The 18,569-nt window shown below is 33.1% G+C and overlaps 2 protein-coding genes across 4 annotated transcripts in view; one reads left to right on the forward strand and one right to left on the reverse strand.

Moving 5' to 3' along the window:
* Positions 1-18,569, reverse strand: part of LOC142980068 (zwei Ig domain protein zig-8-like) — a 505,717-nt gene that overhangs the window by 134,939 nt on the left and 352,209 nt on the right. The gene's annotated exons all lie outside the window — the stretch shown is intronic.
* The window catches only part of LOC142980066 (uncharacterized), a 38,562-nt gene that overhangs the window by 2,287 nt on the left and 17,706 nt on the right, over positions 1-18,569 (forward strand). Inside the window, exon 1 of one of the 2 annotated variants that reach the window (XM_076125349.1) lies at positions 17,080-17,184. The exons of the other annotated variant lie outside the window; for it this stretch is intronic. Within the exon in view, the coding sequence (XP_075981464.1) occupies positions 17,151-17,184 (34 nt within the window). The 5' untranslated portion in view covers positions 17,080-17,150. Of the gene's footprint in view, positions 1-17,079; positions 17,185-18,569 lie in introns of those variants that run through there. 2 annotated transcript variants of the gene reach the window in all.

Genomic DNA, 18,569 nt, shown 5'->3' on the forward strand with positions numbered 1-18,569 from the left:
AATCTTATTCCGTCTTAAAAAAAGATTTGTTTTTGGTGGAAAATACTGTTTCAAAACAGCTACCTAAATTTAACTACCAGTTTAACAAACACCTGAGAGACTTACCTAGTTATTATATAAGTATATTTGTATCTGAGTTACCGTATGGATTGACTATCGGAGCTGTATGTCCGGAATTATTCGAGCCGTGTTCCGAAATGTACATGCATTTGAATTGACTAATATTGCGTATTTGCTGTTTTGAAGGAGAATACTTAGAAATAGCTTATGGATTCAAAATTATGAGTTTGTTAACTGTTTCCTCAACTTTCGTACCTATATTAAACAACTATAATAGGCTCATAATGTGCCTTCGTAGACCCGTAGTTTTTTGTGAAAACATACATATTGGTAAGCGAGGCCTTCAGATGCCCGTACCTACATGTATAACTATATTTTCATTCTTTGTTTTTAAATATAATAAATATAATACTTTTGGAAATTAAGTTAAATTCCTCTCGTTGATTTTCTATCAACTTAAAGAAGTCAAATATTCGGTACTCGATAGAAATATATTCTAGAGTAATCTTAGCCTTACGATACACACTCAATACAGAGGTCGAAATTCAATGTTCACTCTCATAGTCTGTATGTTAATTTAAACTGCTATCGTTGAAATAGTAGAATAATTCTTATGAATATTGTTCCCCAAGGATCTTCTTTCTGTGATTAAAATTGATGAGCAGGCGCGATCATTAGCTGTACACGCTACAAGCACTAAAGGCATCCAATGAAATGTAGTAACGAGTAGAAGCTTGTGTTCTGTACGTAAATCGGAATAAATAACGTATCCCCGCGCAACATCGTTTGGCCTAAATTCCTATCTGTTACACAACTGTAAGGGCGCGGTGGTAGTTACAGCGGGGGGTAGGCTTGCAATAATATGTTAAGGTTTATTATTTTGAAGGTTATTTAAAGTGCCAGTTGTAAAATGTATTTCTATCGTTTTATAAGCGTCTCAATGCTAAAGTAAATATAGCTCCCTTATTTTAATCCTTTGCGATTTCCTACAATTACAATTCCAAGATGTAGCAAGCTAATTGAACCATTTTTTTTTAACTAATGTAGGCAAAACCTGTTTTAAGTAGATGGTAAAGTTTGGGAGACAAGCTTCAGTTGTGGAAACAATAGCAAATAAACGCATAAATCATGCAAAGTGTAGGTATAGAACCTGAAAATAACTCTACTCTAAGGTCATAACATTATGTCTGTTAACCTAATCTCCTAGACTGGAAACAAATATTATTTCCATTTACTAATGCATAAAACTCACTAACCCGAAATATAATTATTAATATCAGCATAAACCACCCAAAACTAAGCAAAAAGCTCTGCAATTTCATTTTCTTTTTCTCTCTAAATTTCACAGAATTTGAAATAATAGTTTTCATTCGAAAATATATTTGTTAGAACAATTTTACACTCGCAAATGCCTTCGAGGTCGAGGTAACATTCCTGCCTTTTAAGTCGGACCGTATAAAAATTTCACTCGACCAAACAATGCTTTCCAAAGAGCAATGTTTCATACTCCGCATAGTTCTATAGTTTATCGCTGTGGCGTTTAAAACCCGAGGACATAGTGCGCAGTTTAGAGATTTTGGAAATAGTTTTTAGAAAAATTACGTATTATTTCGAGCTGGTGAAATTCTTTAAATTTAAATTTTGATGAGGTTTGATAGTGAGTATATTAGGTACTTGAAATGTATGTCTAGTAACTATCGACCATTGAAAGATTAATACAGATCTAGGAAATCTGAAAGCTTAGATGGCTCGAACTATAATAGTCGTAAAACAGAAAGACTTAAATTTCGAATCAAGGCATTTTTATTGTTTACAATGTATCAAAACTCTTTTATCCTTTTTATTTGTTAGCAAGTCGAGTTTAGTAAATAACTCTTTTATTTTAATATAACAAAATTCTTAATTATCTTATAACGTGCGATACTTTCTAGGTACTTGTTTCTTATAGTTACAGTATCATAACGATTCGATAAACCAATGGAACAATGTAATTTGCAAGGAAAATATAGGGCAATTTTACCTCTTTCATATTTCAAACCCGCTGTATATCAGACCGCAACCTAAGGCCTGGCACACATTGTAGATCGAGTCGCCAATTTGTGGAGGCACATTAATTACAGCCAGCTTGCGTTTTAAATTCTCGCGTGGAACACAGATGTTTTATTTTAATTGTTCTTCGCTTGTGTGTTTGTGGTTTTATGCCTTTATAACTAGTGCTAGATATTATGGGAATGATACAGCGTGGTTGAATACATTAGCTGTTTATTAAGGAAGCAATTTTGTTGAGTTTAAAAAATTGCCTTTGTGGTCTAAGCGGTAGTGTATGCAATTAATAACGAAGTGAGGCTTTGTTATATGGCTTTTTTATTATCTAGGAGTATCTTAGAATATTTTTGATAGTCAATAGTAATATCAGGTAAAGTAACTGTTATTTTATTTTCATTGGACAATGCACACATGGTCGTTTGATTTCAAACTAAGCAGAGCTTGTACTAAACCAAATGACTGGTAAACATACTTATATACTTCTAAACACATACTTATATAGGTGAATTGATATCCAGGCTCAGACGCAAAGATTTGTCCCGGGTGGGATTCAAACACACTACACCCGGCACTAAGGTTATTGCGGCGAGTTGAACTTCAACCACTGCGCCAAACGTGCAGTTAAGACACGCTCTTTCTATTACACACTTTGACTTACATTATAAATGGCAAACCGTGGGTGTACATAAGTATCTTACACCTCTGCATATACTTTCAAGTGTCGTGCTATTTTTGAAAACAAGAAAATATTACATGCGTAAGCATGATGGTATAAGGATGATGAAATAGTTATTTGTTTACTTTAAAGGAAACAAGCTTTTATAGCACCTAATTGTCATAGAGAATTCAAATAAAAAAAAACCTTATATGTAGTTTAATGTGTTGGAAAGGCCGCAGGCGTCGAGTTGGATGTATTAACGTACTAGTGGACCCGCGCGGCTTCGCTCGCATTATAACTTAGGAAAAATAAAAGTTGTCTTTCAACAACCTATTCTAACCCGCTGATTGATTTTGATCTATCACGTAGAGTTTCAGCCAGCGTTTGCAATGTGAGCGCAAAAATGTGTTTATTTACGACTTCGCCTATGTTTATCATGTTATTATACATATACATCTTCCTCTCGAATCACTGTGTCTATTAAAAAAAACGACATGAATATCCGTAGTGTAGTTCTAAAGATCTAAACATACATACAGACAGACATAGAGACAGACGCGAGAAGCAACTTTGCTTTCTATTATATTAACGTGTAAACAACTGTGTTTAAATGGAAAATGCATAATAATACAATTATCTAATTAGAATAAAGCTACTAACTATAAAATGTGAAGTTCCCTCAAGAATGAAGCGGTAATGAGCCACTTAGATACAACACAGATAACTTAATGAAGTAGTTCAGATTAGTTGAAGAGTTATTAAGTGCAGCTCCGAGTAATACCACTGTAATGACTAACGTACTTTGAAAATGTAGTAATAGTAGTTTGAAAATGTACTGCAACTAGATTTTGTCCGCAACTTGTAAACTGGGTTAAGGCATAGGATACTTTTTACCCCGAGAAATAATTTTACGGGGGTTAAGTTGCGGGCATAAATTGGTTTTAAATATGTTTTATTATTTGGAATTAGGTACTGTTGTTTGTCGAAGCTTTGTGAATGTTACTTTTAATAAAGAAGTTACGGGTTCGATTCCCGAGTCGGGTATACTTATAAGATGTTTCTAATTACGCTTTCACAGTTTCATGCGTTATTTTTTCTGCTTAGGGATAGATTTTTGAAAAATACTCTTGTCGTAAAACATCTCTGCACAATTACATTTCAGACAGGCTTTATATTGTAAAGAAATGTAAAATTATTCTTAAAGTAATATTTTAATTTTCTGGATTTGTAAACGTGCTGCTTGGCATGCTATATGGAATGTATGAATCTTAGAAACAATGCGTGGTACTATAAAAAATAACGGTAAAATGTATCCAGGATTTCTAGATAAAAAGATAGCTAATTTCTATTTTAATAAGCATAATTCTCAAAGTAATCAGTACTTTTTCACAATCTAATTACTATTTCATAATATAATACGAATACCTGAACAAGTATTTCTATATAATTACCAAAACTTCTAGAGGAACACGTAACGGTGTTTCTAGGTTAAACTAGTAATCCAATTTCGTGTTAATTGGCCTGCTAGTGCCACAACATGGACGATAATTGTGTATTTCTCCTTAATAAAGATTAGTAGTATATCTCCAGGCGGTACTTTCGTAGAGACTTTGACGTTTAAAATGTACGGTAAAATAGTTCCTACGGCGCCCACTAGAGGCGCTGATCAGATTTTCATATATTTTTATTGCGATGACCGGTTGTTGATATTCGGTAGTGGTAGAGAATCGCGTTATAGGTATTATAAAACGGTGTAACTTGGTTTTATTGAAAGTGTAATACAGTGTTGTGTTCGAAATCGTAGCTAATATTGACAATGTGAATGTTAATCTGTATGTCTCTTGCGTATTAAAATTTGTACCAATATTTAGGAAAGACATACAAAAATAGATAAAGATGGTACTTTTTCTACAAAAAAGTATGTTAGTTCCAATCATCAAAGTTCAGTTTGCTATTAACAATTTTACAGGCGTTTAAATGAAAATACTAGTATACAGAAAGTAAAAAAATAAATTGATTATCAATAAAAAATGTCATTGATATCTTTCGTCCCATGTTATAAGGCAGAGTCTCAATATTACAGACAAAAATTAATCTAAAAAGTCAAGTATACACGAACCTCGAATTATAATACAACCAAATGCCGCTACTTGACAAAATAAATACCTCTTGCACACTATTTCTATATCATTCACTACTCTTACATTATTTTCCCTACATCTCATATGGGTCTTCGCAAAAGGCGTGGCCACTCTCCATCGAAACTCCTTCAAGAACTGCAACTGACAGAACTTCTCGATAAATCATCCGCCCTCTCTCATACTACGTAAATACTGTGACATTGCCCGACTTGGTTACTTGGACATCAGTATTTCCAATCCAGGCTTTACTATATTTGTACAAACAACTACATACATACATACGAATACTACTTACACCTCAAAATCTGGATTTGAATTAATTACAAGACAATACTAAACTGTCAAATAATAAAAGCGATAGCAAAAGGGGTGATCCATCTGAAGAGCATTTAAAACGTCGCGAAGAATCGGAGGAAAAAAAAACATGATGTATTTAAAATTATAATTACAACATTTGCTTACACTATGAAGGTTGTGATCGACTCGTAAGTTAACTCTGATTTATGGTTACTCAATGCCTCTTTAATTTTTTTTCAGCAGAATAAATGTGTAATACAAATTATGCATCCAATAATCTGTAGCTCAATTCTCTTTTACTATCGACTACCGACAACCGACCTCTCATCGAAAAAAAATGTATGAAAATCTGATCAGCGCCTCTGACGGGCGTCGTAGAAACTTTTTTGACAGAACATTCTAAATGACAAATGTCGATAGCTAGCCGGTTGTCGGTAGTCGATAGTGGTGGAGAATCGAGGTACTGAGGTACGCCACCGAGACAAAAGTAGGCGTTCCAAAAACTTCTTTTTATCAATAGGGGTTGATAAACTTTTACTACTTTCCTAAAATCTAGATAGCAACCGCCAAAATACATTTCTAAGCGGATATTTACTAGAATTTGAATAACATTGGCCTAAAAGCAAACAGCTTTGACTAATGATACGAAATTATAATATTATCAGATTTTGTTCGTGAATTAATTAATACGAATATTGCTTTGAAACGCTAACATTTGCTGTTATCAACGTTAATTAGGCACGTCTAAATAAATAAGAGATTTTGGTGTACAGTTTTGCTTTTTAATTGTTAGGTACATTTAAATTAATAGGTACAGAAATCTGTAGGCAATAGCCGATCTTAGTCTGTTGTAATTAACTTATCGTAGAAGAAAACTATACGTAGTTTAAGTTAGAAAGTTGATTTTTTTTTATGAAAAATATTGTGAAGGAATTTCTTGATTAAGTTTATTTTTGTTCCATAAATTGTAACATCAATTTTGAAACAGTATATCTAGGAAATCGTTTTTTGGATTGATTTGGGAATCAAAGACAGGTGAAAGCTTGAAACAGATAAAAATAATTCAAATTAGAAAATCTTACTTGTGATCAGGCGTAACAAGGTATTCACAAAGTAAGACACAAAGTTTCTACGCAAGCGGCTTCGTAATGCGTCAAAACAAGCCCTAACAATTTATCGCGACATATTTTTTCTAAAGTGATAATCGTTTTATACAAGTGTGCTGTCAACCTAATTCCCACTATTATCCATAATTCACCACTAATAACTAGGACATGGTATAATCGATAAAACACACGCAAACCCGAGGCTACCTGTCCACTGAACCGGAGAGGAACGGACCTGTGCCAATATAAACAATGGAATTGCATAAAACTCTTCCCTTTTGCTCTTTATGCAATTTTATTGGTACTGGTTCATCGCCCTCGGTCGTCACTGGACTGGACTTTGAACTCGACATCGACATTTGATGTTATTGCTTTTAACTTTAATATTGTTACACTAATTTCGTAATTACTAGTAATTGCGTAGAATCACTAGTTCTCATCGCCACTAAAGAATATCGGAGAAGTCTGGATGTCTATATGCCTGGGATAGTAGGAATTAAACCACAACTTGACTAGGCAAGGCACATACGTTCGGTTTCCGAATTAGGTTTCCTGATCAGGAATTCAGATTCGGAAACCTGAATGTTCAACTTACAAACAAAATATTTAACAGGGCGCATTTTATTCTTATTTTTCTGGACCGAAAAATAACCAAACGTTTGTTTCGATGCGTTCGGATAATAAAAGTCGGACGTTTGCGCTAGTCTTATGCAATTCGCATAGTGACAACTGAACTCGCAAATCATACAACCAGTGCTTAAGGACCGACTAATACAAATAGACGGTCATGGGCAAGCAGGTATTTTCGTATCTACAGAGAAAGTGCGACAGACGCATTATCGAAGAGACAAACAATTTCATACTTGGATACATTTTTGACATCGTGTTTGGGCGGATACGGTGCTCTTGACCTATAATATCAAATATAATGTTAAGAAAACAAAACTGGGCACATAAATTTAACTTTATGTATTGGATTTGAACACATAAATATATGAAAAGGGACATTAGGAGTAATTCCACAATTTTTCTATTATTTTCAATGATATCTATTGTATATAATTACTGTCTGTTTCGTCAACAAGGATTCTCACTACTCTACTACTAGTGAGTACTAAGTTACAGTTACCGTGAATTTAAGAAGTAAGTACATTGTTTTTACTTTGAATTTTCATACTCATGTACGGCAGTGTGTGCTTTGTAGTCAGTTTGCAAATATTCATAAAAGTCTATTAAATTCTGTGAATTTTCATCGCTTTGTGGCTGAGTAACTAAATATCATTGTTTGTTTTTTTTAAACAATGTGATAGTTTTAGTGTAATTCAAATTTCGTAGAACATGCGTGGAACAAGTTGCGAATACGGAGTGGAATAAAAATAAATTAAAATATTGCCTTTAAAAGTTATTTGCCTTATGTTTTTCAGTTTATAATACTACACCGAGATTCTATCGTACCAAGCTTCTATCTTATTCGAACAAAATTTCTTGATAGCCAGCCGGTAGTCACTTGCCGATAATGGAAGAAAATCGCGTTACAGAGAATAAGCTAACTATAGGCGACGTTTTTAGTAGCTTAACTTTTTAATAATTACTAGTAAACATACTGATACTATTTAAATAGTCTCGCAAGGGGTCTACTATCCTACCACTTATCACCTTTACTCTATCTAGAAAAAACCTAACTACCTTCACAATATTTTTGCATCGTAAAAAGAAAAAAGACGATCTAAAAATTGGAGGCTTGCCCGAGTTTGGACATGAGCTTGAACTGTCACGTTGGACTGAACGTGGAGCGTGTCACTGACAAGAGTGGTACACTATACGTGGATATACAAAGCAGCAATTTCAATTTCGACGTACAGGCGTTTAGTTTCGGTAATAGAAATACTGTGTTGCTTTGAGAAAAGATTTTTGGGGGCTTTAGAGCGACGCAATTGAGTCTGTTTCTTTTTTTTTTGAGTTTATTCTTCACGCGGGGTTTTCTGGGTTATAATGGCTTAATTTGTAAATTGTAGCTAAGTTTTTCTTTTTTAAATAACTTCTTTGTTTTTTGTATAACCTTTTGGTGTTGGTTTATCTGTTTTAACGTTATAATTTCTCTGTCTTTTGAGTATTCAACATACCTTATATTACAAACTATATAATTTCGTTTCCAGCTAGTAGTGTGGCTGTAATAAACGTCCCTTTCGAATCTCCTTGTGCTTTTTTTCAACGGCGTTGTCACATAAATGTCACAAGCATAGGAAACGACGCTACAAATAAACAGATGACGTATGTCTTACTAGTCTTCTCTTCTTCGCATCTCGTCATTACGTCGCAACGCATCGCATACATCGTAATACAGCTAATGAACAACCAAACACTGCACCAAAACCTTAAACCACTTCAAAAAGCGACAGTTAAAAAATACCCAATCTAAAAACACGAAGCAACAATGAGTTCCCATAAATTAAATAGCAAAGTTTTCCGCAAAAACATTTTAAACTGGCTCAAAACATGGCGGGCCTCAGGCGGTCCGGTTTCTGCGCTCCTATCTCTCACTTTTATATCTGAATTCCCTCTTTTTTCAAGCAAGATTAGGGTTGCGTTACCATATATAAATGCTGTTATGTAAAGCCAAAGGTTGAATAAATTCTATGAGAGTATCTTTTGAGGTGTAGTGTTTGGCTTTTGGCTTTTTAAATGGGTTTAGGAAACGTGAAATAGTTTAAATCGAAAGTATCACCGACCTTTCGCTAGAAAGATAAGTTAGTCAATTTAAATTATGTTATGTGTTAATTCGGGTTAACTGTCCAGTGTCCATGTGCAACATATTAATCTAATTTGTTTGATAGTGTTTGAGAAAATATATAACAAACACCCATTTTATTTATGAGAATTTCATTCACTATAATTATATTCTAACATGGTGTTAACATTTCCATAAAAAATATGAATCAATAGTTAATAATAATATGTAATGTAAACAGTAATTATATTCCATTTATAGTTAAAATAATAATTGAAAAGTATTGTCATGAAATGTATGAAGTTGTAAATCAAGGCTGTGAATCATTTGAAATCGATATAATAGGTACAGCTGTTTGCTAAAATATGTGCATGTACGTACATACATATATTATCATTAGACTTTTAACTGTGTCTTTTTACTCCTATAAATAAATAAATAAATTTAACCCATTAATGTCCCACTGCTAGGCAAGTGTCTCCTCCCGTAATGAGGGAGGGGTTTTGCCGTCACTTGATCCATTGGATGGGCTATCTGACACTCATTCAAACTTTTAATCCGTAGTTTGGAGTGATTTTTAAGATCCCGAAATGGCTAACTTATCTCAATTTTTTAAATTTGCCAAAAATATGATTTTTATATAAATCTCATGTCGTAAAAAGGTTTTTTTGCGAACACAATTTAAAATAACAAAAATATTACATGGTTTTCTTATAATATAATAAAATATGTTTTTCCTTTCGTTTGCACATTTATTCTTTGTTATCAAACAATATTAATCTCAGTGCAATTGTCTGCTAAAGCTTTTTACTTAATATACTTCCATACATTGTTTGTTTGGTGAAAGGAAAAACAGGTGGGCTTTCCATTTGTGTTCGAAATTAATCAAACATTGGCAAATCATGGCTTAATATAACCAAATCAAAAGAATAGGGCTTCACGTAGATTTGGTTTTTGTTTTGTAAAATGGTATAAGGTTATAAATAGCTTATTATGAAATAACCTATCTCGAAACTGGGTTATAATTTTTAAAATATTAATCGAGTTATATGCTTTAAATGTTTAATGTACGTACCTTTAACGCCTACTCGAAGGTGTATGAAATACACCCACGATTCGCCATTAACAACGTTAGTCACCTGTATTAGGAGGCGAGCTTATTTCCATCAACCGGGAACGTTTTCAAACTGCGCACTACTTTTAAAAATGATTTTACATAAATTACACAAAAAATACCAATAACAACTTATCTGCTTTGGGAATCGAGCCCGGAACTACGTGGTCATGCAGTTGGATGTATTACCGACCGTGATACAGAGACAGTTTCCTATAATTCCCGGTATAGGTCAAAGTGTTGTTCCTAAAGTTTTCTGTCAAGAGATTTCGCAGTATTTGCATTGATATGGAACAGGTCATAGACCCCATTTCTCGGAGAGCACGTAAAGCCGTCAATCCTGCGTCTGACCTCTCGCCGGTCGTGTCGGTTTCCGTCCCACCGGGCTATGAGAGTGGTGGAATGGAGTGTACCTGTGTATTACGGACAGTTGGCTAATCTTAAACTTCATGTCGCTGTTGATGATGAGTTCGAAAGACATTAGTTTATTAAAAAAAAATCTATTACGTCATATTAGGATTGCATAAATTATAATATATATATATCCCAAGGAGAAATGACGTCATATAGCCGACCGGTTTTAAAAACATCAGTAGATTCTTTTAGCAGCAAGTTTTGTGAATGAAAACATGCTACGCTGATCTTCCAAAAACGAGCTTATACGCGCGTATAAAACGCTAGTCTGAAACCGTCATAAAGACAAGACAAAGAGATAATATTTATTTTCACACCCATTTTTACGATTTTATGAATCACCTGGTTTAACAATTTAAAAAAGCAATCACGTATAAAATAACCAACTATTTCAAATAATCCAATCCAAGAATATAGGTCAAAAATAAATTTGATGGCGAACCCCGATATAAGTTTATTATTAGGACTAATATATGCAAATAACATAATATGAAGCCATATTATTTGGAAAGTGGGTCACGAAACAAATCAGTAATATTCTTAGAAGGAACAGCTGTGTTATATTTTGTATTAAAGGAATATATGATAAGATATAAGACTGCCTTTTTGGTGCTGACGGTATGTTACTGCTGCTCTTGAGGTTTCAGGTTTGAATCCTGGGTCGGGCAAAGAGCTTCTTTTATATTTCTAAGTCGAAGTGTCTTAGGAAACAACAGCGGCACAGATCGGTCTTTGAGGTTGAGTTACTCTTGCCGAAGTTGTTCTGTGAATGGGCGACTATATTATACATTCCATGTTCCTCCGTGTTCCGGAAGGTACATAAAATCGTGGATCGCGGCTGTAATTTTCAAAGCCCTTTAGCAGTCGTTAACAGTAGTCAGAATCTTGAAAGCCTGACAACCAGTCTAACCGAAGCGAATCGTGTAATAACCCAGGTAACTAGGTTGTGGAGGTCCGCGCCATGTAAAATAACGAACACTATTGTACTAATTTAATATACCAATTATTCAAAATAGGAGTTAATAAAGCCAAATAATTGTATAACAGATAATAATGTCACAAACTCTTGTCCCTTACATATTCCAGTCATGAATCATCTTAGATATTCTAGGACAGCAACTTGGAGACTAGGGCTGACGTTAAGCGATACATGGACATGACAGCTACACATAATCGCGTCTGGATCACCCACACCCTGTATACTAGCGCTGTTTTAACCTAATATTGTGACGAGATCTAAATTATGTCGATGGATTTAGTTTTACTGAGTATAAGGAATTGACTATTAGTGTTCAAGGCTATAATGTGTTATTTCTACGAGTATAAAATGAAACGAGATTTCTATTCGGACACGTTCTTTTGTGTGTGCTGTAACGAATACTTTGGAAATAAATTAAGTTGAATATACTAAAGAACTTTGTATTTGACTAATGTATAAATTAAAGAATCAAAACAGTGACGTCGATTGCAACTATATTAGACAGTCATGAGGATATAACCCACAATATAAGTGCTTGCTTTTGTTTTACAAAAAGTGAGCCCGATGTTTCACCCCACAAAAAAGGAATAGGGTCAATACCCTCACTCAGCCAATCGATTATAGGTCATTGCAATTTATTAGAAAATAGAATTAAAAAAGTAAAGCTCATAAAAAGCGAGAACTTTGTCCCCTGCATCTGATTGCTTGGCTTCAACTACTTTTGGCTTGGCTTCAAAAAACTCAGTGGCTTAAGCCAACCAAGCTTTTTCTAAAAAATATTTAATAGTATAGTCCCCATTTAATGTTCAAAAATACCTTTTTGTAACTTAATTAAACTTGATGTCTAATTATGTTCTGCAAAGAAAAATTTAAGATAACATACTTCAAATAAATATAAAAAATATAGTGTAATTTTTACGTAAAATTTGAACATAGTATTTTCTGTAAAAGATGCGATATTTTAAGAAGACAGTGTTTTATACCACTTACTGCGGAGTTGGCCAAGGTTCAGCTACTTTCTTTATCGTTGAAATAACTATGACATACATATGTATATGTATTTTATCCCAGAATAAAACATTCTGACGATTTTTTATTCAAATTGGGAACATACAAAATTCTTATGTCTTCATAATATAGTAATTAGAAAGAATTGAAATAATTATGGAGAAAAGTAGTAGAGATGCATTTCTGTAGCATCGAGTATCGACAACCGGCTAGCAATCGAAAAATTGAGAATGAAAATCTGGTCAGCGCCTCTAGCGGACGTCGTAGAAACTATTTTGTCAGTGCACTTTAAATGTCAAACTCTTGATAGTCGATGGTTTAAATTGTAGGAAATTGCGCTACAGAATAGAGAAAAGACTCGTGCTTATAAATGATTGGTTGAATTGTATGACATTTCTCTACTATCTATTATACAACAAAAAGAAACTTCGTAGACTCAATAGTGCAACACAAGTAAAGTAATTTACTTTTCAAAAACTTCAAGTATACTCGAGTGGAAAAAGTTTGAAGTAAATCTGTCCCAGTATACCAAATTGCAGATATTTCATTGATTCAAAACTTTTATATTTGGTCGCCGAATTTTGAATGTAAAAGAAACATTGAAATGACGACTGCTGGCTGATAGAATAGAAGGACAACGTCATCATAAACTTGTTTGTCACCCGCGTTTCTAGTTCTAAGTCTCTTCTATTTATTTTTTATTATCTACGAAGTGACCTATTGCTGTATTCCGACGCAAAAAGTTAAATCATGTACGCTTTAGTATACTTATGTATGTATATGTGACTGTTGCTGACGGGGTACTATCGAATAGTATCAAGTAAGTAATCACTGAACACAGGTAGTTGTATGCTTATTCAGCAGTTATAATGCAATGAAATCTATCAATGTGGTGACTTTAATAATATATAATGAATAAAAAAGTTTATAAAAACTTTATTTACAGAAATATGTCATTCAGTGAATTAATCTCTACTTATTCTGAGTTCGTATTGTCATGTTATTACGACCTCAAAATAATAATTATAAATACTCTTTTATGCTTCATATACATACATTTAATGATCCTTTAGTTTTAAATATTTAATAATATAGTAAAAACAACGCACATTTCGCTCCCCGAAGCATAGCATGAATAATTTAAATTATAAAACACAATTTATGAAAGTAATTTAAAATGAGTACGTATTGTTGCTGTTGAATTATATTTAAATTAAAAAGAATCATGATAACTGTGTTTTTAATTTTGCTTTTCATTCATTTGGGTCTGAAAAGAGACAACTTCTAAAAACATTGAAGGTCCCATTTATACGTACAAGTTTATATTTACATTTAGTTCAAAATTACAGATTACAACACTATTACATACTAGACACTGCATGTTCGCAAAGATTTCAAATTATTATATCACCTCACGAAATACTTCTAAAACTCGGATATTAACTAAATGATACCCCAGAAGATTGCATATAGTATAGGTTTCATAATTGTTGAACATTTAACTAGATTGCATACAAAGTCTTAAACGTTTCATCAACCAGATTCCCAATTTAGCCATAACCCGTAACAAACAGTTACAATAAATAATTGTATTTTTAAATAATATTAATATCTTCTATTACATCGGTTTCTGAAACCCATAAAATCTCTTCCCTACAGTATTTTATTCTGACAGAATATCCACTATTGTTGGCAAAAAGAACACAGCAATATTACAACTGGATGATCCCTCGATGTACGCTCCTGGGAATCGTATCAACGATCTAGCCTTTCTGTTATTAGGTGCTAAGTATCTTTGTTGTACAGAGGCTTTTTGTTCGGGAAATAACGCCTGAAGGCTGCGAGAGATTACTTTTGGGTAATAGAATATGAGAGGATAACGTGAGAGAAATAATACCTATATTTATTCTTATTCTTTTGAAAACGTAACGGGCCTTAAGACACAAGACTCTTAATGTTTAAGGTTTTTATTATATTAATAGTGAACTTTTTAACAGTGTGTAGTGCCCTGTTTAACTAATGTTAAATTGGTTCAAAAGGATTTTGAAGTCTTTTTTGTCATAATCACTGTAATTTTATGGTATTTTTCAGTTTATATTAAAATATTCTGGAAAAATTTACAGATATATTGCTGTGTTAGAGTAGTGGGTCAAAGTGATTTATATATTATCTTAAACTGATTTTGATAGGAATTGCTACCATAAATATGTAACATAGAAAACGAAATGACTGTAAAATATTAAATATTGCTTGTATATAAGCAAACAGAGCATTAGGAATAGTCGTAAATGGACACAAAACTAACCATGACATATTCCAGGAAATAAATGATGTCCAGTAGTATGACATCAAAAGTTAACACAAACTTTCAAAAACACAATCTCCATCAAAAGTTCTCCCTACACATTAAGCTTAGTGCACACTGTATTAAATTAGCAGCTCCTATTAGATCTAGTGCAGACGGATGCTAACTTGGTAATCCGAGTGGCGCAGGTGGTGCCGTGTCGCGGACACCATTAACAAATGATTAATTCTCAAGTTATGTCGGCACGGCGCAGTGCGGGGTACGGACTTAGTGATAGCGGGTAATTTGGACTAATTTTTTTTTGAGTTAGCCTGCTTTTGTGAGTATTTTTTTTTTACTAGTAATGACGTGTTATATTTATGGATGTGAAAGATGCATGGGAAGGCATGGCAAGTGGCGTATTTTTGTCTCTACCTAAGTACCTACACCTATACGAAAAAGACGTGATATCATGTATATATGATTTATGTAATATTTATAAAGATTTATCGACGGTATAACATTTTTCTGACAAGAAGCCATAGAAACAGGGTTTTTGATTAATAATGCATTGCACATCTGTCATAAATGTTACTATATTTTGAAGCTAAAATTGCACCTGATTTATGTTAAAAGAATTAGTGCGTCTTTATTAAATTCGTTTTAATATTTAATTTAAACACCCGGCTTACTTGACAATATTCTTTCAAGGCAATATCTTTTCAGTGTTAAACGAGCGATTTTAAAAACGCTAAATCGCTCACACTGAGACCCCACATCTCTAGTATATAAATGGAACTTAATTCAACAGGGAGCAACGTCGTCTTATAACTATTTCATGAATGCTTTCACTACGCAACGGTGCTCTGATTATTGTACTTAATACATTGCCGGTTTTGGCGTAGCAGCTGAATAATTTAGTCATACAAACCGCGTATTAGGCACGGTACACCTGTTTTATGAAGTTTGTTGTAGGCGAAGTTCATCGAACTAATTTGTGGTAGAGAATTTAATAATTGCTTCGATGGTTTTGTTAGTCGACAGTTTAGTGGTGATTGTGTTTCTAAGTTACGCTCTCTGGTCCTGAAAATTTAAAATCACTTAAAGATTTTTGTGTTTTATTCTTTGTTAGTAGTTTCAAAAGTGGTATTTTTATCTTTTACTACGATAAAATAAAGGTAAGATTTTTGCATTCTTTTTTTTATATAAGAAGTAGGTATATAACTAAAAATCGTTTTTTTCCCGAAAATATTTTTTCATTTCATTTATGACCATCTGTGTAAAATCTTATCTCGGTTCACCCATCAAAAGGCGTACCCCATAACCGTTACTTAACCCCGTGTTAATCGATTTACGCAATATTTACCTTCGAACCCTTTACCTAACATATACATACATTCACATACAAAACCCTCTCCTCTCCTCTGGGAGTAGGAGTGACAATTATATCCATATTTACCTTTGCAAATTGACATTTCAAAGCATATAGACATAATAAAATTACGTTTAATTTGCTCCATAATGATAATACTATGTTGATATAATATTATGTTTATTATAAAGCAATTTATAAGTTGCTTTTTCACGTGACTTTGTTCGCAATTTGCCTGGGAACCTTCTCAACCTTCATTACTTGGTGGAATAAAAAGTATCTAATGATATGAATATGAAGACTTTCATACTACAGTTTTTTTTTGTTAAAGTGTTTCTGTCTTTTAGGTTTATATGTCTGAACTGCTTGACGGAATTATATTAAAGTCTGTTAATCTTACGTGGTTCCTGAAACCCTATTCAGGCAATTTTGTAATATTGAATAATTCATATCCGGAACTTAATTTTTATGCCATGTTTGTTTGAACGAATTGTAAAACACCTTTTCGCTTTTAATTTATAAGAAAGAAGATAATTATTAAGAAGGGTGTATACAATATAGTATGATGTAAATCGAACACTACCTTTCATATTGCAATCTAAACACGTTCAGTATTTCATGCGTAATACAAAGACACACAAACAAACATTACAACAGTACACATTACACCACATTATAGATTTACGGAAGCCGTCTATGATATCACAAATTTACATAGCGATAACACGACCAGTGTTAGTTGAGCTCTACGCCAATGCGCTGTCTCAGACAAGTTAATATTAATGTAGAGTCTCTAGGGAGGTTGAGAGTTCAGAGTAAACTGGCCATTAATCATGCAACAAAGCCTTTGCATCAAAGATGGGTGGTATAATATTATTCTGACATTATGTTATTAGTGATTGGAGGTGAATCATATGGGAGGTGATTTTATTTGTGAATTAAAATGGAGGCTTCGGATGTGGATGTAGATCGAATAGGTATGTGATTTTTAACGTTAGATGTACTTTCTAATATTTTTTTTAAATTAAGGTTAATTATCTTTTAATAGGTAATAGTAAAAAGTAAATAGTTTATCCTTATTACTATTTACTGTCACCTGTCAAACTAAGTTAAACTATTAACTTTTTTTAAATGACTTTTGATTGTAGTTAGTTTTGAAACAGAATTTAGCTTTTTAGTTTTTCACACTGAATAACTAAACGTGTCAGGTGGTCATTCTCTAGAAAGGTTATAACACTTACTGGAAGAAACCTCACGACTTTTTAGAGAGAGAAAGAAGTATTTAAGGATTTAAAATTTGCCTGGCCAAAATTATAGTTATATACATAATATCGTTTTCATTTATCATCTTTAGACAATTGTTTTGCGTCTAGTTCTAGTTAAACGTGGTACGCAATTACAAGAGGTTTAGCTTTTTATTTACAAGATGCCTTTGAAAAATACTATTTCTTCAGGATAATATACGTTATATTTTATTTTACACTGAAGTCTAGTGATGTAAAAATTCTATTTTGATATAATCTAACGTCTTTTCAGTACATAGTCTAAATCACAAACAGTTCGCTTCTCAGTGATATTTTCGTTCTTCGACGGATATTCCCGAAGGATTCCCATCTTGTTAGAGGCGTGATTTCTAGAGATTTGTACATAATGTACATAGAAAGTATGTAGTACGATATTTTTGTTGTTCAAACAGAATTATTTACTATAGGTATAGTGTATGTATCTAGACTATTATAGTGAATATAGAATGTTTCTAAAGAAAGAGAATAGCTAAGTTAGTTCTGGAAATATTGAAATGTTGAAAGCACTAAAGAATATAAGTAGCGTATGGGTCTTTCCTGGAATATTGAAAGCAGCAGTAAATTTCGTAAAGTTCGCTTATCAATTTGCCTTTAACAGCTGTCAAGAGAAAATTCTATATTTAAACGTTTAGTCCTGCAAGTATAGATATAGCGGTTTGCAGTGTATTTTAACATTAGCACGATTCTTTAACAGTCTGTACGTTCGAGTATCGAGAGTTTGACATTTAAAATGTACGGTCAAAATAGTCTCTACGACGCCCGCTAGAGGCGCTAAACCGATTTTCATACAAAAATTTTAGACAGCTAGTCGGTAGTCGATTGTGGTAGAGAATCGCGGTGCTGTCAGCATCAATACAGAGATTTCTTAAAGAAAAAGTTTAAATAGGTTTAACTTAACTGAAAAATGTGAATACATAAAGAACAAACATACATAAAGATTGAACACCAAACCCTATCGTTTCCTATACAGATATTTTATAATATTATGTATAATCCTTTTACATATTAGGTCGGGGAAAAAGTCTTTTTGCATTATAGTGTGTATGAACTTGTAAAAA

This window comes from Anticarsia gemmatalis, chromosome 17 (assembly GCF_050436995.1).
Source record: "Anticarsia gemmatalis isolate Benzon Research Colony breed Stoneville strain chromosome 17, ilAntGemm2 primary, whole genome shotgun sequence".
NCBI classification, from domain to species: domain Eukaryota; kingdom Metazoa; phylum Arthropoda; class Insecta; order Lepidoptera; family Erebidae; genus Anticarsia; species Anticarsia gemmatalis.